Source organism: Dermacentor andersoni, chromosome 7 (assembly GCF_023375885.2).
Source record: "Dermacentor andersoni chromosome 7, qqDerAnde1_hic_scaffold, whole genome shotgun sequence".
In the NCBI taxonomy this organism is placed as follows: Eukaryota; Metazoa; Arthropoda; class Arachnida; order Ixodida; family Ixodidae; genus Dermacentor; species Dermacentor andersoni.
The window spans coordinates 123424498-123451189 of record NC_092820.1 but is presented as its reverse complement, the minus strand read 5'-3'; the positions used below and the strand labels follow the sequence as shown (position 1 = coordinate 123451189).

The 26692-nt window shown below is 45.4% G+C and overlaps 1 protein-coding gene across 1 annotated transcript; it reads right to left on the bottom strand.

Annotated features, from left to right (window-relative positions):
• Window positions 1–705: 705 nt before the first annotated feature.
• On the bottom strand, window positions 706–26431 carry Arp10 (Actin-related protein 10). Its single transcript, XM_050181084.2, has 13 exons — window positions 26190–26431; window positions 25568–25640; window positions 24231–24310; window positions 14872–14980; window positions 12877–12984; window positions 11482–11549; window positions 10992–11074; window positions 9693–9728; window positions 7921–8009; window positions 7088–7164; window positions 6257–6338; window positions 4860–5061; window positions 706–3043 (listed from the first exon to the last, which is right to left on the bottom strand). Exons 1-13 carry the CDS (start codon window positions 26264–26266, stop codon window positions 2913–2915), a joined length of 1215 nt encoding a protein of 404 aa, XP_050037041.1. The 5' UTR covers window positions 26267–26431; the 3' UTR covers window positions 706–2912.
• Between the last annotated feature and the right edge of the window lie 261 nt (window positions 26432–26692).

The following is a 26692-nucleotide window of genomic DNA, read 5'->3' as shown; positions in this document are numbered from 1 at the left end:
ACTAGGCCTAACCGGCGCCGGTTCATCGGGAGTCGGCGAACGAAGTTGCCGGTTTGGTGCCGAGTCACCGAAAACGCTTCGCAGTGGCAGTACGGCCCTCCGAAAGCGGCAGGGGAACGACCTCGACAACGAAAGTGAGCACACGGGCAGCACTTGAACGGCGGCCGCTTGCTTAGCGCAGTCGCTATGCTTTTGGCATCGCGCCCGCGGATCAGTCCGAAAAGTTGAATCGATGGTTCGACGATAATTCGTCTGGTTGGCAGGAGGCAAAAATAAAAGGGTAAACAGCGAAACGCAGACCAAAAATGAAACAGTTTAAACAGCGAAAAATCAACTTCAAGACGTTTCGGCTTCCTGCAATGCTCAACAAACTTGGTAACAAAGAACCTGTTAACCTGCGAACAAAGAAGAACAAGTCTTGTTAACAAGAAACAAGGCTTCCTTATGAAAGCTGAAATGTCTTGAAGTTTGAACAATTCTGGGCTGTCCAGCAGGCTCACGATGTGGCCGTGAGGCTTGGCCTTCCGGTCCCGACGTGGGAGCGGCCCGCTTAGTGATTAATTATCACTACTTGCAGGACCAAATAAAGTTTTCCTTCCTTCCTTCCTTCCCATTTGTTTAAGCCATTCCATTTTCGGTCGGGGTTTCTCTGTTTTCCTTTCCATTATACCTTCTTTTGTGTGATTACGTGAGGAAACTTAGACATTCTTTTTTCATAAATTACTTTATTTGCAGCGAGTACTTAAGCACCTCAAAATAAAATGAGATCCCTGCCCCACCTATTGTCAAGCAGAAGCACATTCTCATGTTGCATACACAACTGTGCTCCCTAGGCCACACTTGGAAAGTGTCCTTCACATGATAATCTATAGCAGAAGTTTAGCTCGACCAGTAATAGAGTTGTATGCTGACATTGTGGCAAAGTAAAACAATTATTCATTTCCAAGACATAGCTGCTGGAGGAAAAGGAAAGAAAAAGTACAACACATGACATCAAAAACATGACAACTTTCATGTAGAACACATGCCATCCATTCACACAGACCTATCGACACCGTCGCTGCCACATATGTGAATCACAGGCCTTGTAGAAATGTGCAAACTTGTATAACATGCTTATCCAAAATCTCCACCCTCTTACCCTTTACACATTAGACGATAGCTTTACTATCACCCATGCCTGGCAAAGAATACAAACAGTAAACTATTTAAAGTACCTGTGACGTTGGGAATCATCAGCCTAAACTCAAACGTGAAGAAGAACAGGCTGTCAGAACAAGCAATATGTGCAATTACCTCGTGTAACTAGTTCCTATAAGCATGGTGCATCCCGAATGTAAACCTACATTTTACAATTAGAATTGGCTAAATTTTGGAAGTCGACCGAGCCAAATGCAGGTGAACCTGGGGATGCAATAATGAATTCCAGGTTTTTTCCGAGTTGTTAATGTTTGACTTTATACTCGTAATACAAATGATCCTTGTAGACATGGAAGGATAGTTTTTCTTATCTTTGAAGGGTCCCTAAACCACTTGACCTTAAAGATTTTGTATATAGTGGCATCTATGTATCAGCTTACAATGAACACACAACCTCAACAATCTTACAATGTTTCATGACAAAAAGTTAACTAAGCCCGAGACTAGTTAACTAGGCTCACAATTCATGATGTAGTGAAAACTTGAAAGCAATGTTGCCAACTGTCATTCATTCTTGTGGAATTTATGGTTTATGAAACCACTCCTGACAGTAAGAGTGGCTTTTTTATATTATAAAAGAGTAATTAACCAATACATCTCAAATTATTTTTCATCTTAGTGTCCCTTGAATTAGGTCTCGAGCTAGGTATCATTTAAATATATTACTCTGATCTGATCCATCAACCTGAATAAAGCTCTAAAGTTAGAATGCAACCCTCAATCACTCTTAAACCTTGTACAGTCTTGTTTCTAAGCCAGGGTAGATAGCTAGTTACTGTTAAAGCTTTTGGTGCTGCTGGGAGGCTCAGCAAAGGTTGATTCCAAATTCACTTTGAGTGTCCACAGCACATAGGACATTACATCTCAAAGTAGCAACACATTACAACAACATGGCTGCCAGATGTAGCAAGAAATGCTGATTCAGCATGCTAACAATGCCGAAACTTGGTATATAATGTATGACTGTGTTGCATAGCAATAAATAGGCAAGAAATCCAATGGCAAGCTAACAGATTAAAAAAAGGAAGCTTTGCATGAACACGATATCTCCTTGCAAGCACAGCATTCATCAAAGCACTTCATTCTGCAAGGAACCAAATTGCACCAATTCACCCTTCTTTCACTTAAAGGACCCTGGGTTTGATACCATATCACACAGGTCGCCAAAGAAGCCGCATGAAAGATGGAAAAGGCACAAGAGTGTGGACAAAGTTAATAATAATACAGGACCTTCCAACCCAGACTTAACTTTACCATTTGCATTAAATGGTAAAAAAAAAAGAAGAGTGTCACTCTTTGAGTAATAGGGACACAAATTCTCAAGGTTTTATCCAGCAAGAAACCAGTACACCTCTTGAGTAATTCAGGAAAAAGCACAACAGCTTAAAAGGCAGACACCCTTATGATGAGATGTAACTGAGCAACAGATTCTTTTGTCAACATAAAATGAACAACACAACAGAGCCGCAACACCAAGCTTCCAGTTTTCAACACGCAGAGCCAAGAGTCACGAAAAAAAAGCCGGCAGTGCCTTCGCCGCAAACTTCTCGCACGTCAGATCACCGCAGAAGAAACGTTGCTGAACTTTCACCATTCCCTCAGCACTTGCACGACACAGTTTGGCAAAAGGAGCTGTGTTTTGAGGCCGAAGACAGAGGTGCACGCGGAAGGTGAAGCGGACGCATCTTTGGTCCTCGGAGAGGGAAGTCTTTTCAAGCTGACTTGCTTGACAGGGCCTGCCAAGCCTGGTCTGACCAGTCTGGAATGTGCCGGTTGTTGGTGATGAACTGGTCCTTGGTGATACAGTGCACGTTCACTGCATCCGTAGAGCCATAGATGGAAGCTGCAAAGATACATGACATGTTTGTGCAACAAACGATTTCTTTTAGGAATGAAAACACATACCTTTTTAGATATAATTCCACTTGGCATTCTGCCTTAAAACTGGGTTTCCTAACAGTTCATGACTTTATGCAAGTAAAAAAAAAACGAGAGTATGTATGCAAGTATGCAGATGTGCCACAAGAAATTAAATCCAAAGAAAAGCCGAATCGCCTAGAGGGGCAATTTAATAATCAATATTAAACCAAAAAACACACATATGGCACCCTTTCTTTTTGTGAAAGTTAAATGAAGAATTTGAAAGAGAGCAGAGAAAACATATAAGAACAAGAATAAACTGAACCTCTCTACACCAATAGCACAGTCTGTGTACAGCAATATTAACTGCACTTCTTCTAAATGACTTTTCTTACTTTAGCAGCACTGCAGTTACCAAACACATGCAGCTGTAGTGCGCATCTAAAACTACAACAAAAACATATCTATTATAGAAGGGAAAAGAGAAAACAGATTCAAGTGACTCCTTGATTCCCTTAACTCAATTACTGCAAACATCAGTGCGAAACTCATAGTAATTACATGTACGATATACAATAAGCGTCGGTGATCGACGCAGTGCCACCCACCAACTCGCACCTGAAAACTGTGGAGACACTGAAACTTCTTGCATCTCCTCATATTTACACTGCGTGGCTCATGTCTCCTGGCATCCAGCTTCCTCGCATAGCACACGCACGGCGGAGGGAGTCGTAGTTACACAGCACGACAAGAGATGGTGCGAGTCTTCCGATGCTAGCGCCACATGATGGCATGGATACTCAGGTGCGAGGGGAACTTGCTTCCTCTTCTTTGTCACGTCGTGCACGTTTCCGACCGACCGCTTGTTAATCTATTCTGTGGGACCAAACCCTGGAGGGAGGCCTGATGGCTCAAAATGGTGCACTGTTCACGAGACTGCATTTGCAAACCACTTGCACATCAGTGTCCGGCACGGGCAAACACTATTCGCTCATTATGCTTGTACGGCGAGTCAGACCCCCTCGATTTCTCAGCGCGTTTCATTTCTTGTGTGTAGATCGACTAGCTGGAATTCTTGCATGAAGGGGCAATAAATGCTTTTTTTTTTCTGTTTCCAGTACAGGGTATTGTCATTCCTTTGTTTCCAAGCCCGCAAAACACATTAATTCCTCAAGCTGCCAATGAACTTCCACAGTATTTAACAAATGCTTTTGATAGTCACACTCGGTGCACTTCCAAGCTCATAACTGGCACTTATTTCAGAACTTTTGCAATTGCAACACCTTCTGACACGTTTTCAAAGAGAACACATCCGCTTTCACCCTGCTCTTCAATGAACTGTTCATGAACTTCACTGAAGTTCATGAACTGTTCTGAAACCTTTTCACTCTTTCTGCTGCTGTGCCTTGTTCTGCACAGCCTGCACTTGTGGACTTGAATATCTGTAAAATATCTTGCACACATGACAACAAAACGTGGGGGGAGGGGCAATTATAATGATGATGATAATAAGCAGTTTCCATTTTAATGGTGCAGCAGCCGTTCCAGCTATGATGCACCAGGGCTGATTTTCGCATGCTCTAAATATGAGACACGAAATACGAGAGGCTTCAAACATGGGACAGGAAGCCCCTCATTTCTTTCAACTTTAGCCTGAGCACACACTATGTGACGGCAGCACAGGTGATGAGTGTTACCGAATAGACTAACAACCAAAATACACATTCAGTGCATTCCCTAACACGTAACTGCTGTTCGCAGCAAAAGCCAGTGAGGTAACACAGTTTCGCCCACGTTACCTCCAAGCCACGCAGTGTAGTTCTCCTTGCTGGGCGGGCTGTGGAACTTGAACGTGTTCATGTTCATCTTCCGCGAGTACGCTGGGTCCTGGACCAAGCTCTTCAGCTCCTGGAGGAGGCGGTGCTTGAAACCCGGCATCATGGAGCTCCCGCCCATGACCACAATGTTCTGAGCCAGGACCTTCCGCGAATCCATTGGAGCCTGGAACAGAACCACAAAATTACAAGTGATATACCTGCTTTGACTTTCTCTCTTCAGGACCTTGCAATTTTTGTTTAACCCCACATAGTTGAATGTATCATTTGTTATACGCTTAGTTTGACACATCAAAATGCTGATTTAAACATGGGAAACTTAACACAAAATGCATAGTAGTGTTTTTGACATGCTGAAGCAAAGTATCAGTAGTGAACAGCTCAGCAAACAAATTGCTAATACAGTTACTATATTAGCATACTAATATATAATTTAGTTAACTACTATACTTGTTATCTTAAACTCAAATAAAAATCATTTCATTGTTTTAGTGTAGATATATGCTCTGTGGTCAAAAATCAAGGTGATCAAGTTGTTTTAACTTTTTTTTTCTTTAGTGTGGAAAGGCGCTTGGACTTTCTGTGACACAGTGGTGGTCCAGTGACACAGGCTGAATGACAAGAATGCGCATCGAACGTCTCGTAGTTCAAGCTTGATAACAAGCGAGTCAGTGAATGGCTGAGGGACAAATATGTTGACCTCATTTTTGGGTAGGATTCCAAGGAATCATTAAATGGGTTTGGCACTGAATAAGAAGACAAAGATCACAAGGAAACAACCTTCAGAAATCAGTTTTGTTAATACGGTGCCGACTGGACTGTGTACTTTTAGTGGCCGCTATTATACTTAGCCGCCATACTGAATATTGATGTCGAATCGAGGAAGGGAGGCCCCATATTTGGTTGAGTTATCCGGTAAGTAGGAGGGGGCACTTCATAATGAACTGTCAAAGTTGAAAGTTGATATAAAAAGCCACTGAAACATTGCTTCCTATCTACATTAAGAAGTGAACAATGTTAACAAGCCAAGAAATTCTGAATGCAATATTGATAACGGCCAACAAAGTAACACATGCTGCAGTTGGCTACGGTCTAATATTTTTTGGTCAGTATTTCACTGTCAAGAGTAAGCATTTCCGCATGCAGACCTTCTCTCGCACCATTCAATATTACGTAAGTTGCTGTCCAAACTAGCCCTTATTAAAGACTGCTAATTTCAGAGTCGAACGGAACACAAACTAGCTATGGCTTCAATCAGCATTCACGAGTGTTTCATGTATGAATGACACACAACAAATTCACTTCCATCAGCAAAGTGAGGCAACTGACGACCTTGTGGCATCCACAAGGACTTCACTTACCTTTAAAATGGAATCCAGAAGTAGTGTTGCTATGGACTTCATGTCGCCATCCAATTCAAACAGAGCTTCAGCTGCATATTCTCTGTAGAGAACAGCAAGAGAGGGAAAAAAAAAACTGCAATAAGTATTCACTACACTTTTTTACCTTCGTGCAGTCCAGACATCAAAACATACAGTAGCTTTTTCTTAAAATCAAATTCTAAGGTTTAACATCCCAAAGCACTCGCAAGCTATGATGAGGGATGATGGGGGGGGGGGGGGGGAAAGCGCTATGAATGGGTTGTTTTGACGACCCGGGTTTTTTTGGCACGCACCTAAATCTAAGCACACGGGCATCTTTGCATTGCACCCCATCTGAATGTGGCTGTGGTGGCCGAGAGTCAAACCCGCAACCTCGTGCTGAGCAGCGCAACGCCACATCCACTAAGCAATGGTCAACTCATCCCAGTGCCTATGAGTGCTTGTGGGGGAGTTCACGGTAAAAGTGAACGAACGTTCTTGGAGACAAAGCCATTCCCTTCCCGCTCCATTCGCACACAACTGGGTACCATTACATTTCCATTCAATTTCTCGCTTTCAATGACATAAGCAAGTCATGTGTGACATGAAAATACCTTCGTTATATCCAATATTCATTATAGGCAGGCATTCATTACATGCTTATGTTGGCAAGAAGTGTTTTAGATTTACTTAGGCATATCCAATAAGTCATTATATCTTCGTTTGTTATACCGAGGTTAGACTAACTGAAACGAATATGGAATAAATCTAGTTCCAGCCCTGTTGCCCACATAAAACTTTAAAGCTGTCATGTCTTGAAAAATCGTTCACCTTAGCGTCCCCGGAATGGTGATGATCTTGTCGCCGTCCAAAGGATATTTGACCTCTGGTGGCGGGGGAGGAGGATCCTGACGAAAGGCAGAAGTGCACCGAGTCATGATGACAGACAGGCAGTAAAACATGCATTAAAACACATGCATAAAAAAGGTGAGAAGGTCACAGGAGCTTCTCAAGAATTGCTACGATCCATGGCACAATCCTTTTAATGCATCATGTCTATGAATGTAGATGCCAAGATTAAACAGGCGACTAAAGAATAACTTACTCTCAGCAAGTAAAGTATTTCTTGAAAGGTTCATTCTCATTTATTTGGTGGAAAGAGCTGCGAGATTACTATTGACTAGAATGAAGGTCAAACTTTTCTTTCATGGATTTCAAGCCAAAGCCTCAATGGGGGCACGTCAGTGTGATCCCACAAATTTCATAGCATTTTTTTGTAGCTGAGCTGTTTCGCCACATGAAATTTGTCCGCCTTGAGAGGAGGTGGACAAACCCAGCCGTAGCACGAAGTTACAAAAGAAATCCAATATTGGTTTGCCAGAAAGAAAGCTTTACAGTTTAAGGAAAATTTGTCCTGCTCCGGAGATCGAACTCAGGACCAAACGCCTTTCTGGGGCAGTCGCTCTACCATGTGAGCTTAACCAGGAGGCTAGTAGGTTGTAGGGCGAGGGCCAATTAATCGACAACTCAAAGAAGAGGGACACTTAACAAGTCAAATCAGTTCTGTAGAAGTCTGCAGGGTGGACGAAAGTTCATGGGAGAGAAATTGACCATTGTCATATTTAAACAAGAAAACACACAAGATATAGAAGAATGATGCCTACCGGAATGACTTCAGCATTGTTGCTCCTTGCGAATCCCCAAACCTGCAGCTTTAGCGCCCTCTCGCGGGTAGTCACAAAACAAGTGCGGACTGCCAAGAAAAACAAAACGAAAATAAAATTAAACATTTTATTTTTGTTTTCCTTCTTTCCATTAGGATAATGAAAATTTTCAGCCTCAATGTAAAAGCTGTGCTGACACAACACAGTCGGGCCCCAGTATGCATGTTTTTTTAAAGTGAATAGCTTTCTTTGGCTCTCATGCCCGTTTTAGTGATCAGTGGCCACAGATGGACTGGCTAACAGCTCTGTTCTCTAAGGAATTACGCAATAAAACAACAAATGCTACCTACATAGTATCTTCACTACAACAAATATATGTTGTCAAAGGCAACACTCTAAAAAAGCGAATAGCTTTCCGGAAGCATTCGGCTATTTGCTTACATTGACAATCATCGTCGATGGTTTGTGCAAAACTTTTCTCGGTGCTTCTAGAATTCCAGGATGGAAGTGCAAATGGCAATGCCGGTTGTGAAATCTGATGATGCTGTGCTCAAACAGCAATGTGCTTTAATGTGCTGATGGGCAACGATTTTTGGCGGACAAAGGTATTCGCAGTACAGTTGACTTCCATCAATTTGACCTCAACTAGACAGACAGAATCGCTCAAATTACCTGGCCAGTCAAATTAAAATAAAACACAGAAAAAATATCCAAACGCACCATTGCTTCATTGGGTAGTATTTATCCAATTCTAACACATTCTGTTTTTGAGGGTTCAGAGTAGAAAACAATACGCATCAAAGTCTAATAGGCATATAATTTCATACCACAAAAAATGCAGCCAATTCTGGCAATCAGAAATGAAATTAAACCTGCCAAGTTTACCTTCACTGACTAAAAATTTATTCGCACCTAATGTCAATTGTCAACAACCTTAGACAACATGTCACTGCTATCGCACAACATATCACCCTGACTGCAGCCAATCCATTGTTCTTGGTGCTACTATTCTGCATCGCCTGACTCACTCCCCTACAATTGCAAACAGGATGGTGGCCCATGCCTAGAGCAACCATTTTGCCACTTCATCCGTCAATGTCTCCAGCACTCTGGACACATTAAACACTTCAGAGTGCTAAAAACACATATTATTGTTACTCCACTGTTGTTAATTAAACTAGAATGTGAAATAACAACTGTTGAATTAGCTTTTGCAATTAAAGACTGAAAGCGGCACATCATTGTCGCCATGGTAGACATAAATTTTTTCAGCTGCCATCATGTGAAGTCAGTGGCTTTGACAGTAGGATGTCACTAACGCCAGGAATATGGTTCTGGTTTCGTCTCAGACTTCAACTCTCAAGCAATTTACCAGGGATAGCATTCTCAGACTATAAGTGTTGGGGATGCTTTCACAAGTTTTTGCGTGACTAACACAGGAGGTTTTGGCATACACAGGTAACAGTGTTCCTTCCACTGTGCTAAGACAGTGTGCTTGGCACTGCACCACGAATGATGCCGCTTGTAGATGCCAACGCGTCTAGTGACAGTCACGTGAAATCTAGCGAAAGGGAAAGTATCCTTGTATGTGATCGTTCCTACAATATGGCCCCAGAAGTTTGCCTACTCTTTCGATGTCTACCAGAGCGAGCGCTTTGGAATCGTACGGACAAATTGGCCACCGTCAGCATTTTGATGAACCTCAAAAACACACACCTTATTTACTTCATTCTTCTATACAAAAACAAACACAACAAAACATGCATTCTTACCTTTTATGTCTTCTAGAACAGATTCCCTGATAGGATCTGCGCAACAAAAAAAAAAAATGAGAGAAAGGTATAAGGTATAGATGTAATAGTTGACACGATAAGTACAGTTCACTGAACGTTTTTATCACTGTTTAGAAACCCTACATTTGGTGAGGATTGCAGCATTGCATGCTTTCACAACAGCATTCAGTTAATGTGAAAGCATTAGCTAATTCGTTATTAGCATTCATGCCAAAACAGTGCTAAGGACACGGGCAAAATGAAGCAACACAGAAAAAAAGGCGTATGTGTTGTTTTTCTATGTGCCTTCTTTTTGTACCGTGTTCTAGTGCGCTTCCCCAATAAAAGCATTCAGTTTAGCACAACCAGCGCATAGACACAGAGAAGCAACAGAATTGCATGCACAGGATTACACAAACACAAAGTGCTGTGTGCGTTTGTGTCCGTGCCGCTGGTTGCACATTAAATGCTTTTGTGATTACACACAAATGGCCCCGAATTACAACACTGATTGCATGCTGTTTTGAAGTTGCAAAGAGGGCAGCGAAAGCGGTTATACATCCTGACACAAACGCTGATGTTTAGAAAAAAAAACCTGTCACTTCTTGAAATTCCTGAAAAATACATGTAGGCCCATAGCGCCAGTTCATAATGACATGTTTTTGTTGGCAACTGTGTGTGCAGCTCGTTATGCACTGGAACTTGTGTAGTCTGTAAGAAACTCATGTATATGTGAACAGAGGCATGTCTTGGGACTTGGCTTGGATACCAGGCCCACTATTTCGACGGAGGCAAGGCTTAGACTTTTTCCAGAGGACTATACTCACTGGTTAACGTACAACAGTTTTGCAAAGCCACTGTATGCAGTACAATCAAGCATCAATATAATGATCACGGACTTAATAAATGGATGGAAACGGATAAATCCGGAAACGGATAAATCAACAAATATGCAATGAAGTACATACGAAATGTTCCTCACCCATATCAGCATGTAACAAATGCATGCTCAAAACAAACGTCAGGCATAATGAAGATATTTTCGTGTTCGATACAAGTTCGATGTATTGAGATTCCCACATGTTTATTTCATGGCTTTCCTTTCGACTTCTTTTGGTACATATGTAGAGTGGCAAATCCTCGAACTTAAAGACAGGAATTCCAACATTCTGTTCCAAATAAAAGCATGTTAAACACCTTTGTGACCTTTCCTGGTGTTCTACAAACATTGATAACTGAATGAGCAAGTGGCTGTGGCTCACAACTTAAAAAAAATTCTAATAAGAGAAACTCACTCACCAGTAAGCACCTCTGCAAGCGAAAACTCGCCGTCAGATGAACCTCGCACTGTTGCCAGCTCCATGAGCTCAGACTCTATCCGCCTGGATGTGTTAAAGAGACAAAAACACAAAATAAACTGCAGGCATGCTTAACATTGCACTGCTGGGGCAGCTAGTTCATATTCAGCAGCGCATGGCTGCATGCAATCCACAACATGAGAAGAGGAGGAGGCAGCCTAGAGACCCTGACATCAAAATAAATTCATCTCCGCCCCATCGTTGGGGAAACGAATTACCATAATTGCCTGGTACACCTACACAAATCCTTTTTGAGTTGGACTGCAGTGTAGTATTTGCCACTCTTCAAATATACTACAAACTCTGTACCTCAATGGCCTTCTCTCTAACACAAACTTTACGCAACAAAAACCAGATGTCAATGTCTACACTCACCAGTGTTTGCAGTTTAGAAGGTTAAATAGGAATACAGCATGAAGCAACAAGCTCACCTGTGAATGGCGAGTCCCCCAAGGGGAATGGCCTGCCAGGCACTGAGGATGCAGACTCCTTCATAAACGTGAACATGACGCTAGTTAAGAAATTCAGACCAAATGAACACCTTACAGCTGCAGACCGAACTGCAAGAGACATGAGCCTTTCAACGATGTCTGCTACATTTATTTCGATGCAGACATTGAGGAACGCCAGACGTTAGAGGGTGTCAGCTACTCCGTAAATGGTAATGCATTTACGAATTACCGGGTTACCGGACAGGCGTGGGGCAGCAGCAATGTCGGTAGCGACATCTGGTGACACTGAATTTAACGTGAGAGTACACAAAGCTAATATATTGCAGTGGCCTATTACATTCTGCTCAGCTGCTGGTGCATTCACCGTACCAGCAGTCCGTTTATGCTTTACCCTCGATGAGAACACTCAAGCAACAGAAATTTTTTTCCGATGCATTGTAGCTGGACAAAGCGTCCCAAGGTGTCGATGCCACTGCTGTCCACAGCTCCAGTAACCTGGTAATCTGTAAACAGCAAAAAGCTTAAAGGGACGCTACAACTCTCTAGTGAGAAACGCTGAGATTGGCCAATCACCGTCACAAACGATAAACAGAATAGAAATGCCTTGATGGTGCTACAGAGCAGCGGGTATGTCGAAGAAATGCTCTCTCTCACCGAAAATGGACATTTTTGCCATGCGGCAGAATCTTAAACCAAAATGGCAGCCGACATTGAATCTTGCTATATTTACCCGATTCTAATGTGCATCATTTTTTCCAAGCAGACCAATCCAAAAATTGCTCACGCATTACAACTGGATACGAAACCAAATCCTCATTCACAACTGCGGCAAGTCTGTCAGAACCACTGAAATCACCACTCTCACAACAAGGTGGTGACAGAACAAGTTTTCCTTAGATACAGTAGCATAGGTTGGCCTCAACATTACAACACACTGCTTCAATTACGAAAGCTCACTCATGAAAGAAGTTATTTTACGTGTTAAGCTAGCAGCAATGAAGCCGTGTCACATGTTATCAGCACGTCAGAGCCTTGCGTCCAAGATGAAACTGGCAAAATATTTAGTTTAGGTATGGGCCACTATTCTACTTACAATGGTTGTGGAGTTGTTCAAGAAACAAGTCGAATATACGAACAATGACATGCTGTGGCCTGCAGCAAAGAGCTATCTGAGAGTGACAGCAATGAAAATTAAGCGTAAATAATACATTTTCATACTGTGAAGATAAGCTCAAGAGGTTGATGAGGTTGATGATGAGCCACAGTTACAGTAACAGCAAAGCTAAAATTCGCTAAAGAAATTTCGCTAACTTATCCCCAAGCTGTTGAGGAATTCCTTCCTCCTGAAAAAACAAGCGCCATGTAAAAGGATATCGGCAGTGAGATACTCTCGTAGTATCCGCAGTCGAGGACAAGTGCAGAGTTGATCCCAAGGGTGTACAAGGCCATGAGATGTGACGGCACGAAAACTATGGCTGGAACCTGCACAGTTTATTTGTTTTGTTTTTTTCATTCGTGACAACGAATGCGGGATGGAGAAACAATTCACAGTCATATACAAAGTGCAAGGCAGTAACAGCAATAGCCTGTGCAACTCTGGAGACCTGCCTCTTGTGAACCTCCCCATTTTATTTTCCTCAATTTGATTCCACTTTGCCATCGAGTTTCTAACATCCCCTAGGCTCTGCTTACTACATAACAAGCGACACTACGAAAGACTACTTTCTAGTGTCTGTAGAGTACAGAGGCCACCAGAATTGGCGTGCGTCTCCTAGCGGCCGCTATGCCAACATGGAAACGCCGTGATATGGAAGATAGTATAGCTGCAAACCTGGCATGGCCTAAAAGCTATCTTAGCTGCACGTTAAGCAAGCAAGCTGCGTGACAAAGTGTTCTTAGAATAAAATATTCATAAATTGTCTCAGTTCTCCCATATTTATCTTGCATTGCCGTTTACTCACATACTGTATAACTCATAAATGAAGAAATCTAAAACATACAAATGGATCTGATGTACAGTGAGCATGGACCTTCATGTCTTCTGAGCAGCTTAGGTATCCTGCTGGCGGCACTGTTCCCATTCATTATAACTGTATGGGTGCCTATGCTCTAAGGAAAAAAATTTCTTCAATCATAAAACAGAAACAAAAACGTGTTATGTTCCTTTTTCAGCAAAGACCCAGCCACTGTGGTAGATGGAACACTTTTCATGAGGTGAGTCTTTAAGGTGCTCTGGCTCTCCAAGGATTAAGCTTATCGAAAGTCCTCAGTTTCTAGTATTCCCACGCATAAATTCATAATAGAACACTAAGCAGCTCAGTACATTTTGCATTTCAACAGTGTCTTGTCCTCCCTATCAATATTTTACAGTGAAGCTGTAAAATTTTAATGGCAAGGGAGAAAATGGGTTTTGCAATGGTTTTTGAGCACCGAATGCCGGCATGTGTCAAAGCCTGAAATTTGCTTTGAGATGTAACAACCAATCTTCTTAAAATAAAACCTACCTTGCATGTATTTCAGGCAAATAGACAATTCATATGCGCAGCTTCTCTTTTTAAAGAAGTAATCTGTCATTTTTGTTTCTCACGTTCGTTATGTCGACTCTACAATAAATGTCAGCTAGGTAATTGTTTTGGCTACGCCGGAGAAAGCGGACGCATGGGTGCTGCAACGCAGCCTGCGTCAGAGCCTTCACTAAGAAAACCCAGCGCCAGCTCATTCGAATGCTGCTGCTGCATTCGAGCGAGGCGGTGAGCCAGCAAATAGCCTCCTTGTACTTCCGAATGGCGTGAGAACTCGCTTATATAGTATATGAGGCTGAGTGGTGCAGCTCAAAGGGGGACAAGGGACACAGCAAAAAACGAGGGCAAGCACTTATACAGCTTTGCTTCCTTTGATGTATCAGCTGTCAGGGTTGGCATACATCTGCGAACGATTTTTCACTTGCTTCAGGATGCCCGAGTGCTTCAACGAGCCGCAGTGCCACTCAAGTGCTAGGCACTGTCAAATAGCCCAGCAGCATGTTAGCACAAAGCCAAAAAAAAAAAGCCAAGCCGTTTCAGCGACAGGAAGGCCAGACGTGCTCAGTCAAACCTCAATTTAATGAACATAGACTTAATGAAGTAAACCTAAAACATTTTGTGTAAACATCAGCATGTAATGTACATATGCTTATAGCATACACACACAGTGAAACATACATAAATGAAAATAGGGCAGCAAAGGCAGCACTGATGCAGCTTATACTGATCAGCAAGAGAATGACGACGTTGCTCTTCCATTCTACAAGCTTGTCCTTGGCAGAGCGTCTCCAAGGGCAAAGAAACAAGAAATGAATAAACTGGCCAGAGTTGGTCAACGCAGACCTACCTCAAAGTGCTCAAAGAGCACCTGCGCAACTGTGTTGCGAAACAGCGTCGGACACAGCACAGACTCGACGACAACCACTCGCCGGTCCTTGGGGTTGACCGAGAGATGCCTGAAACACGGGGAAAAACACAAAAGTGGACATCAAGGTACACATCTGATAAGAGCTGCATTAGTGAGACGTCAACAACCTCACAAATTTGGGAAGGGGAAGTAACTGCTGCAGCTTTTCTGAAAGTGAAAACAACAGAGCACACCTGCATTGATTGCACAGACACTGGCTATTCCTGAAACGCTGTTTGATTTGTCAACCTCTTCAAAGCTAGCATGCCTGCAGCAACAGCCGCCTTCTCTTCGGAGAGCACGTTTCGCAGTAGAGCTGGTTAAACTCCAAGCACCACTTCACTCGTCTGTCCTTTACACATGGACGCACTTAATTGTGGACGCTTTGGTTCACTGGTACGGAATCAAGGTAAATTGCAGCACAGTGACGCACAGAGAGAAAAGAGATGACAGATGTGTCCCATGTTGTTTGTCTTCTTGTCAGTCTGTCTCGTCACTACAATTTGCCATAACCTCTGCAGACCCTGTGTCTACACCTGTGGATAGCAGCTTTCATAATTTCCTAAGTTATCGTATTTATTCGAGTCTAGGCCGATAACTTTTTTCAAATAATCATAAACCAAACTCTAGGGTCGGCTTAGATTTGAGGATTTTGAAAAACGCGCCAGTTTGTAATTGAAAATAATATGGTGCATAGCTAGCACCATCTAGAAAACTTAGTATCGCAGCCGCTATTAGCAGCACCAGTTGCCAATTGAATTTCATGAATGACGTCGCTATTTTGACCTGCATCATATCGCCGTGTGGGTTGGCCCATAGCGTGGCGTTATCGTAATGGCACCAAACAGGTGATGCTGCTTTCAAACGTTCAAGCCGGGCGGGACTTCAGCATCAATGAGAAAAACATCTGTCATGGGAGGGGGCAACAGGAGATGCTTCTTGTGTGTGCCGCAACAAGGAGATGATAGTGCTACGGAATAGTATTACCAATGACGAAGAGGCGAGCAGTAAGAAGATGACGACGATTGGAGGCTAGCGCGGGCTGTTGCCTCTTGGCCAAGTGCAGCGTATTACGTTGTAAATATACTTGTATATAGCTTTTCATCTGCATCTTCTTACGTAACATATCTGGTGAAGGTGGACGTTCTCTGTACCTCGTCACGGAGCTTCGCAGTGGACGGTACGTCGAGCCTAGCTTCATGGCTCCCGGCGATGACAACTCGACTCGGCCGTCTCCGATACCTGCTGCCACTTCGACGACCTATATCACTCTCCCTGCTCCTCGTGATCCTGGCGTATTCTCGGGCAAAGATGGGGAAGACGTCGAGGACTGGATTAGCCTGTACGAACACGTCAGCCGCAATAACAGGTGGGACGCTACTATCATGCTCGCCAACATAGTCTTTTACCTCGGTGGCACACCTCGGGTTTGGTTTCGGACGCACGAAGATGAGCTCACCAGTTGGAATTCGCTCAAGCAAAAGCTCCGAGACTTGTTCGGCAACACCTACGGTCACAAACTTGCCGCGCAGAAGGCGCTTTCCGGCCGTGTGCAGACGTCAACAGAGCCATATGTCACGTACATTCAGGACGTCTTGGCTCTGTGCTGCAAAGTTGATGCACACATGACTGAGTCAGACAAGGTATCCCACATCCTCAAAGGCATTGCCGATGACGCCTTCAACTTGCTCGTATTCAACAACGTCGCGATGGTGGATGCTGTTATAAAAGAGTGCCGCCACCTGGAACTTGCTAAAAGCCGACGTATCGACCAGCAGTTTGCCCGTTTGCCCAACACCCCAGCGACATCTTCCTGTGCCGAGGCTCCTCGTCTCAACAACACTGGCGATATTACCAAGATCGTCCGGCGTGAGATTGAGGCCGCCTATCTGGCTGCCTTCGACTCCAGCCCCACCAACGCACCTGCAGTCACGGTTTCCCTGATCCAGGCAGTTGTCCACCAGGAGTTCGAAAACATGGGCCTTCACACAATCTGCTCGGGCCATCGCCCTGATACCCATCCGGCTTCTTCGATTCCGTCCCGTCCCGCATCTTCTTATCCACCACGTTTCCGCAACCCATCTGAATGGCGCACTGCTGACGACAAGCCCATTTGTTTTCACTGCCGTCGCATCGGGCACATTTCTCGGCACTGTCGAAGTCGCTGGGCTTCCCCGACCCTGTCTGCTTATACTGCCTACTCTCGCCCCTCAGGTGGCCCTCCTCGTCCCTATGCCGCACGCTCCGATAATGCCGCCACTGACTCTCCTGCGCCGAACCGCCCCGATTCTCGTTCACCTTCGCCCCAACGACGACAATCTCGCTCTCCCCAGCCCCGTCGCTCCTTTTCGCCGACTCCCTTCGGATGCCGCTCCCAGCCGGAAAACTAGATGATGCAGCGCCTCGAGGTGACGCTGCATTGCTCCCTATCCTCTACTCACGTTGCCCACTCATCTGAACCTTCTTGACGTGCAAGTCGACGGTGTTCCTGTATCTGCTCTTATAGACACTGGGGCGCATTTGTCGGTAATGAGCGCTGACCTTCCTACCCGCCTGAAAAAAAATAATCACGCCCGCCACAACGCATGTTGTCCGTGTCGCCGATGGGGGAACAGCCCCCGTAATTGGTATGTGTGCCGCCCGTGTCTCCTTCGCCGATCGCTCCACAATTGTGCTATTCACAGTCATCGCTCACTGTCCCCACGACATCATCCTCGGCTTAGACTTCCTCTCCGCACATTCTGCTCTCATCGATTGTTCCGCCAGTACTCTCCGCCTTGGCCTGCCTGTTCTGGATCCCGCTGAACCACACCCCAGTCGCCTCAGTTCCGTCGACTTCGTTCGCTTGCCACCTTCGGCACTGACTTACGTTGACCTAGTGTCATCCCCACCAGTGCCCGACGGTCACTATATTGCGGCTCCTATGCAAGACGTCCTCCTTACACACGGGATCACGGTACCTCATGCCGTTTTATCTATTACGGCGAATTGCGTCTGCCTGCCAGTGGTCAATTTTGGCTTGACGACACAAGTGCTGCCACGCGGGATGTCTCTGGCCCAGCTTTGCTCATTCGAGGATCACTCAATAGCATCTATTGAGGTAGACGACAATTAAGCCGATCCTCCTCTACCATCGCCGTCGACTACTTGTACCATCGCCGACTTAAAGAAAATGATTGCACCCGACATGCCGTCCGAGCACGCTCGTGAGCTCTACCGAGTTCTGTTTTCCTACAACGATATTTTTTACTTTAACGATCGTCCTTTGGCCCAAACTACAGCTGTTAAACATCGCATTAATACCGGCGATGCCCCTCCTACTCATCGCCGCCCGTATCGAGTGTCACCGGCTGAGCGTCAAGTTATTCACGCAGAAGTTCGCAAAATGCTTGCCAAGAACATCATAGAACCGTCATGTAGTCCATGGGCATCACCTGTTGTACTGGTAAAAAAGAAGGATGGCTCATGGCGCTTTTGCGTGGATTATCGGCACCTTAACAGGGTTACCAAAAAGGAAGTGTATTCCCTACCTCGGATCGATGACGCCCTTGACTGCCTCCATGGTGCTCACTACTTCTCCTCTATTGACCTCCGCTCCGGCTACTGGCAGATTGCCGTGGACGATCTCGACCGCGAGAAGACTGCTTTTGTAACTCCGGTCGGTCTTTATCAATTCAAAGTGATGCCTTCGGTCTATGTAACGCTCCTGCCACTTTTGAACGCATGATGGACTCCCTTCTTCACGGTTTCAAATGGTCCACATGCCTGTGCTACTTGGACGACGTTATAGTATTCTCACCAACGTTCGCCACGCACCTCGAGCACCTCTCGGCAGTCCTGGACGTTTTTCGTCGCGCCGGTCTGCAACTGAACGCATTGAAGTGCCAATTCGGCTGTCGCCAGATTACCGTCCTTGGGCATCTCGATGACGCGAACGGAGTGCAACCGGACCTAGGCAAGATCCATGCTGTTACACACTTCCCTGTTCCGAAGTGTGTCAAGGATGTGCGCAGCTTCATCGGCCTTTGTTCCTACTTCCGCCGTTTCGTGAAAAATTTTGCGGCCATAGCACAACCACTAACCGAGCTTTTGAAGAAAGACGCCCCTTTCCAGTGGGGCGATAACAAGGCCTCTGCATTCTCGCATCTAATCGACGTTCTCGCAACGCCTCCCGTTCTGGCCCATTTCGATACTTCTGCGCCTACCGAAGTCCGTACTGATGCCAGCGGTCACGGAATTGGTGCAGTACTGGCACAACACCAGCGCGGCAACGACCGTGTTATCGCTTACGCCAGCAGGCTCCTCTCACCCTCCGAGCGCAACTATTCCATCACTGAGCGTGAGTGTCTGGCCCTAGTTTGGGCGGTTGCGAAGTTCCGCCCATACTTATATGGCCGACCCTTTTCCGTTGTCACAGACCATCCCGCGCTTTGCTGGTTATGCTCACTGAAAGATCCTACAGGAAGACTTGGTCGCTGGGCCTTACGCCTCCAAGAATATTCATATACTGTCACCTACAAATCTGGCCGACTACACAAGGACGCTGACTGCTTGTCTCGTTACCCGGTAGACGAGCCTGACGACGCCGACAGTAGTACCGCCAGCGGCATTTTCTCTGTGTCTGCCTTCGCTAACATCGCCGATGAGCAGTACCGAGACCTACCGCTGCGAGCACTCATCGAGCGTCTGCGCTCTACACCTACCGACACGTCCGTTCGCCGATATGTCCTCCAGGGCAGCATTCTGTACCGAAGGAACTTCCTCCCTGACGGATCTGATCTTCTTCTTGTCGTGCCAAAACATCTACGACAGACTGTGCTCTTTGAGATGCATGACGCACCTACTGCAGGACATCTTGGCGTAACCCGCACGTACGACCGCGTCCGCTTCTATTGGCCTGGTCTCGCTCGCTCCGTCCGACGCTATGTTGCTGCCTGTGATACCTGCCAGCGTCGGAAAACACCTCAGGTGCTACCTGCCGGTCATCTCCAGCCGATCACTGTCCCCGTGGAACCGTTCTTTCGTGTTGGATTAGACTTCCTCGGTCCCTTTCCCATGTCATCCTCTGGGAACAAATGGGTAGCCGTCGCAACTGATTACGCCACCCGATACGCTATCACGCAGGCTCTCGCTACCAGTTGCGCCACTGACGTCGCGGACTTTCTCTTGCGTGACATTATCTTACTTCATGGCGCCCCGCGACAGCTGCTCACTGACCGTGGTCGTAACTTCCTCTCGGAAGTTATCGCAGACATTGTACGTGCCTGCTCCACTCAACACAAGCTGACTACCTCATACCATCCTCAAACCAATGGCCTGACAGAGCGGTTAAACCGTACTCTTACTGATATGCTGTCCAAGTACGTTTCCAAGGACCACCACGACTGGGACATTGCCCTTCCTTACGTCACATTTGCTTATAATCCTTCCCGGCACGACACCGCCGGATTTTCTCCCTTTTATCTACTCTACGGTCGCGAACCGACCTTGCCCCTTGACACGACACTTCCTCCTGCTTCGATCTCAACAAGCGAGTATGCGCGCGGCGCCATCGCCCTCACCGACCATGCCCGCCAGCTTGCCCGTGCTCGACTGATGGACTCGCAAACCACTCAGCAGCGTCAGTACAACGCCCGCCACCGTGACGTACAGTTTTCGCCTGGTGCGCTCGTGCTCTTGTGGTCGCCCTCTCGTCACGTCGGACTTTCAGAAAAGCTCCTTTCGCAATACACAGGGCCCTACCGCGTGCTGCGCCAGGTGACGCCTGTGACGTACGAAATTGCTCCTGTGAGCTTAACCTCGTCATCTACTCTGGCATCAGGTGATGTCGTGCACGTCAGTAGGCTCAAAGTCTACTACACTGCTTCCGAGTCCAGCCTTTAGTCGCTCCGGGATGGCGCTTTTGCCGCCGGGGGTAGTGCTACGGAATAGTATTACCAATGACGGAGAGGCGAGCAGTAAGAAGACGATGACGACGATTGGAGGCTAGCGCGGGCTGTTGCCTCTTGGCCAAGTGCGGCGTATTACATTGTAAATATACTTGTATATAGCTTTTCATCCGCGTCTTCTTACGTAACAATAGTAATAAGGAAAATAAGCACGTGATAACAGAGAGGAACTGTTCACCGAGATCGCACCATGTTTCGATGTGTGCGAGCCGTGCCGCACTGTCTGCGCATGTATGGGTACGCGTCCGCAAGCATGCGTGTGGCCTGGGCTATATCGACGAGGCTAGCAGCAATAATAACATAGAGTGTGCTCAGCATGTTCATATTAAATAAATACTGTTTTCATTCTGTGAACGCAGTCCTCACTTTTTTTTTCGGCCTAGATTCTATGTAAGTTTTTTTATTTTTTTCTGGCGTCGGACATCTGGAGGTCGGCGCAGAGTCGGGGCCGGCCTAGATTCGAGTAAATACGGTAAGTCAGGAATGATAAGCTAAAATATTCTGGTGCAACAAATAGCTAGATGCAGGTGACCCCATATGTCAAGCATGCAATAATTTTGTTGCTGCTGGTTCTCGAAGGAATCGACATCTCTTGCAAGACATATCGCTGTACTGTCTCCGGCAATGAAAAATAAATTTGTTGTACATTTCAAATGACACCAGATGACGGAGTATACCAAGATGAAAAGTGAAGGTGAGAAACTGCCATGTAACGTTAACTAAGGGTGTGCGAACACAGAATACAGGCTGTCTACCAAGTTCACATTTCCAAATTCTCTGAGTTTTCCAGGTTTTCCCTAAGTACCTTTGCAAAGTTCCCTGAATGAACCAGAACTTTGTTTTATGTCAAGACAGGCTGACACCATGTTGCCCAATGCTGTCACTCTCTAGTAAACATGCTGAAACAAAAAGAAGTCTTAATACAGTCTGAATAATAAGGAGTAGTATCTATTTTATTTAAAATGAAAACAGAAGGAAGGTGTTAGTAAAATGCGCCGCGAAAAAACTTGTAGAACCCATTCCAAATTGAGTTGAACATTTTCAGATACGAATGAAAAGGAGATGCATACATAAGTAAATATTTTTGAATATGAACTATTTCTATCAACTGATAGCAACTTTGTCACAACTAAGATTCTCTCTCAGCAGCTGGGAAGTCAACCTCAACTGTCCTGACATACTCTCAGCCCGTACACAACATCTCAATGTTGGGTTTCACTGCTTTAAAGCGTTTATTTTGGTTTGGGTGAGGGACACCTGCATCTAGCCGTCAGCGAACACTGTTTTTTGAGCTCAAGCTCCTTCAAAGAGGCGGCGGCACGCTTGCTGTTAATTCCTCAGTGCATCGGTCATTTCTGTTCTCATCCTCCTTCTGCCACGCTTTCACCGCATGGATCATTTGAAGCATCCTTTTAGTAAGTTGTATAGTCAACGTCCGATTTGTCGGACTCCCTAGGGGCCGCAAAAACATCCGAAATATTGGGCAGTCCGAAAGAAATGAATGCATGTCTTTAACTGCCCTTAAGGGCTAAAATTGCCACAGGCACGCCCGAAAAAGCTCTTAAGGCCTGCCAGCACACTTATTAGGCACATCGGTGCTCGTACTATGACAGGAGACGGGGGCGCACGCGTGTATAATTAAGGAATACATATTGTGTCCCGTGACAATTGCCCCTTCCCATGCTTGTTATGCTTCACCGCCTAACACTGCTGTACTGAGGCGAAGCTAACTTTCGGAAACTGGCATTACGCAACGCGCGGTGCTCTGCGAGCTTCGAAGCCAATCGCGAGGATTACAAAGGCGGAGTCGGCACCATTGCTGACAGCGGCGAATTCTTTCAATGAAAAACACGGCACCGCAAGACAAGAAGCTTAACAGCGAACGTAGAAGCAGCTAGGCCTAACGTTGCTGCGGTGGTGGCTACGGCTGCCAGCAGATCTGAGTGCGAGAGTGCCGGTTCGAGGCGGCGAGATAATCAAAATGGTGGCGGTGGTGGCTTTGATTAATGCCATTTCAGACCTGCAGTCAGGGCAATATATATTGACTATATACGTTGTGGTGCCGCAAAGCCGCGCGAATTATCGGGCATGTCTGGAAAATCGGTCGTTAACTACTCTGGCAATACATCGTGCCGATGACACGGCGTAAATGACCATTCGTCGCGATTCCTCTGTTACTGGAGCCAGCATTAACACGACATTCGTTCCCTTTCAAGAAAGTTACAGTTAATGTTCCCTGATAGAAGCACAAGTTCCCTGAGTTTTCCCTGAGTATTTCCAGACCATTAAAATTCCGGGAATTCCCGGTTTTCCCAGTTGGTAGACACCCTTGAACATAAGCCCCATTCGTGATCGGTCACTGTACCAATATCGTGCCAACCACATTAACGAGTGGCAGACACTCTAAAACCAACTAACAAGAAGTTGCGGACGTGGGGAGGAAAAATTTTGTGAATACTGGACTGGTTAACGGCCAGTGATCATGACACCAAGCATGCACGAAGAAGATAAACTAAGAGAGAGTATGATGTCATGCAGCCAGCCTTCCCGAGCCACCCCCTTCATGAAGCCCTCCCCTTCAATTTTTCTCCCTCAAAAAGTCGGCCCAACACATGGCCCTGTGCTCGGCAGAATCTGTGCGTGTGAATGGTTCTCGGTAGGTTTTATTCTACACGCACTTATTCGGGTGCTCTGAAAACTGCTCTGTGCCTATTTTCTCTCAATATGGTTGTCCAACTTGAGTCGTTTATTGCAACGCATGCGTCTGTCATCTCTGTTGCAACGCGCTAGTGCAGCAGCTGTGCCAATTGACATTTCAAAGATCAAGACGTTGGAATACATTAAAACTTACCGTAGCATAATCATGTGTTGGGTCAACTATTTTTGGCTTCAATTTCATTGCATTACACTGCATCTTAGCTCAAGCTCTCCAGTACGTGTTAATCAACTTTTGCCCGCCGTAGTCTGAAGTTACAAACAATGTGTGCGAAAATAATTGCCTAGTGGTTTCATAACCTTAATGTCGATCAATTGCGTGATGTGATCAATGTAGTACACCACTTAGGCCTCATGAGATATGGCCTACAATAATGCTGGATAAGACTACGCACACCTCAATTATGTTGACGGGCTTACAGTTTTGCCCTTGTTGGTAAGCCATCCTGAAGAATGCTCAAATGCAATAAAAGATATAGATTAAGTAAGTTGACAGGCACAAGCACAAAGCGTGATAGAGGACATGGATGAAGTGCTTCCACATATCTCCACTTGCTCCATCTCTGTCCTCCATCGAACTTGAGCGCGCAATATACTGCCTCCATTCATTCAGAATTAGCATCCATAGCAACCCACCTGAAGTACAGGGTGTACATGAATTCCTTGAGCATGGTGGTGAGGTCATCCTGGGCCCAGTAGTTCCAGATGGGCTGCATCTGTGGAGGAGGCAAAGGAGGCTTGACGCGCATTTCCTTTTCTAGCTTCCACAGGCTCACACTAGCTCCATGCCGGCTAGCTGAGAAATTGCCAAGTGCCGCAAATGGTGCCACTCAAGACTTTTAATTAGCAAGACTGCACTCATTACTTGCTGGTCTGACAGGGGTCAGGTACCATATGAAGCAAGCCTGCAGCCCCTTCAGTGGGCTTGGCATTACCAAGCTCCACAAACATGATGTAACATTTACGAGAGTACCGACACACATTTTCGAAGTTGCACAAACTCGTCACATGCTTCTCGTACATAAAAAGGTGAGACTCATCAAGCACGAAGGTTAGGAAACAGTCATATTTTAATTTTATTTTAATAAGCTGTTACAAGAAAGATTAAGAGATGGCATCACCATTCCCCACCCCTTCTGAATCCTCCACTCCCCCTTGGCAACCTGCCTCCTCTATGAACTTGGAGAAGACAAAAGCATCAAGTTGCGTCTGGCCCTCCATGTAACCACACCCTTTCCTCTGTATTTCGTGCTTAATAAATCCAGTTAACACCTGTTGACAAAAGTCCAGTGTTCTATCATCCGCTATACGAGACACAACAAAACAAGCTAGAGAAAGGGTGGGGGGAGAGAGGGCTGGGTTGCCTTTTATGAAACTTCCTCCAGCTTGAAAAATGATTTGCAATACTTTAGCAAGACTTAACATGCTGCCCTGTTATCGACAACATTATCATTACGTTGCAATGGAAAGAAAAATTTTCCTAAGTCATGTAGCGATCTAAGGCTAGGCACATTTCTTCTGGCTGTGCTTGGGTGTGCCAGCTGCAGCAATCGCAGAAATGGAGCGAACCAATGTATCATGGTGTCATGAAGTATCTACCTCTGTCTACTTCCTGGGTACTAAAGATCAAACTGGTCCGTAGAAAAAGCTATTACAGTAAATTATGTGGGGCGCTCAAAGGCTTGCCAGTATTTTTTCTTGAAATTGGAGGCTTTGAACGTTCAGCCTATGCAAGATAAAAAAAATTAAAAGTTGGAATTGTCACGTCAGCACTCCTTTAAAGGGCATGTGAAGTGTTGGTAAACACTGTCGCGTGTTCCAGACGTGGTGCTTTGTAAGTGGTGCATAAAACACTGTTCCCAAGTTTTTCCTAACTAGTCAAAGGGTTATATTTGAGGTGCTCGTAAGATTCTCTTGCTACGTCACTTTACAGTCAGGATGAACGTTTCCACTGAAAAATAATAATTCAATACCTGGTTGTTACGACCCAATGGAACGCTGCTTGGTATGATCCATCGGGGGCTCGGTTCACGCGCGAAACCACACCTGGAAGAATAACCGACCAGTTTCACAAGCTGTATCCGCCAACATTAAGTGTGGGACAAACCATCACGCCACACAACGACAACGAAGTATGCTACACCGTGACAAGACATTGACACCAGAAGGCCATGCAAACACAGACGCTATCACCGTATAAAAGCGGCAACATTTCATCAATGTGGTGTTGATCTGCGGGCACATTCGACGTCGACATTCTCTTGTGGCATGGCACGTCTCGCGTTTGATGTCGTGCCTTAGTTCGAATTAGATGGCATGCATTATCAACATCACGGCGGGTATAAACAATAAGGACAACGCAATACGCTCGGCAGCACACACACGATTGAACTCCCAGCGTTCAAAAACCACGCCGGTGAAGGGTGCGACAAACCAACAACAGACGCTAGCCTTTTTTTTTTAACCATCGCTATAGTTCAAAGGTGCAGATGAACTAGCATGCCTTCGCAGCGCAAACTGCACCACCGCAAACTTCGGCTAAATAATTCAGATCGTGGGTTACATTAGGAACGCCCACAGGGAATCATTCCTCACTTTGTGTAGGCGCGTCCGAAGTCAAACACCACCGAGTTTTTTTCGGCCACCATGCCTATTCCTTCATAGATCGGCATCTTGCTTGGCGCTTACAAAACCCTGAAGGCTATGATGAGCAAGTTAACATGACCGCGAGACGGAACACATTTCAGCAATGATACACGCCCCAAAGAGTCTACGCGAGTCTACGTAAGGAACCGAAAGAACATTTCGTCGATAAGGCAGCCGACATATTGCAACGAGTGCATAGACATACAATAGCATTCTCTAAGTGGTAGAGGGTATGGTAGAGGTAACCTGTTTCTTGTGCTTGAAGAGTAGTGTTAAGCATTGACGCAGCGCCACATTTTTGCTTAGTGTCAACTGTCAGAACTACTTTGTCGTCTGCTTCAAAAAACAAAAATCTGATTTTTATGTTGAGTGAGTTTGAGCAATCTATTATTTCAAATGTACCCCGAAATCTTGATCTCAATAAAAACAAGTTGCAACCGCCGGGAAGACTC

Coding starts and splice junctions, on each gene's coding strand:
- Arp10 (XM_050181084.2), bottom strand. CDS start 26,266: ATGCCGATCTATGAAGGAATAGGCATGGTGGCCGAAAAAAACTCGGTG. Junction 14,981..24,230: donor ATGTACACCCTGTACTTCAG/GTGGGTTGCTAT, acceptor CCCGTGTTTCAG/GCATCTCTCGGTCAACCCCA. Junction 9,729..10,991: donor GCTTGCAGAGGTGCTTACTG/GTGAGTGAGTTT, acceptor TTTGTTGCGCAG/ATCCTATCAGGGAATCTGTT.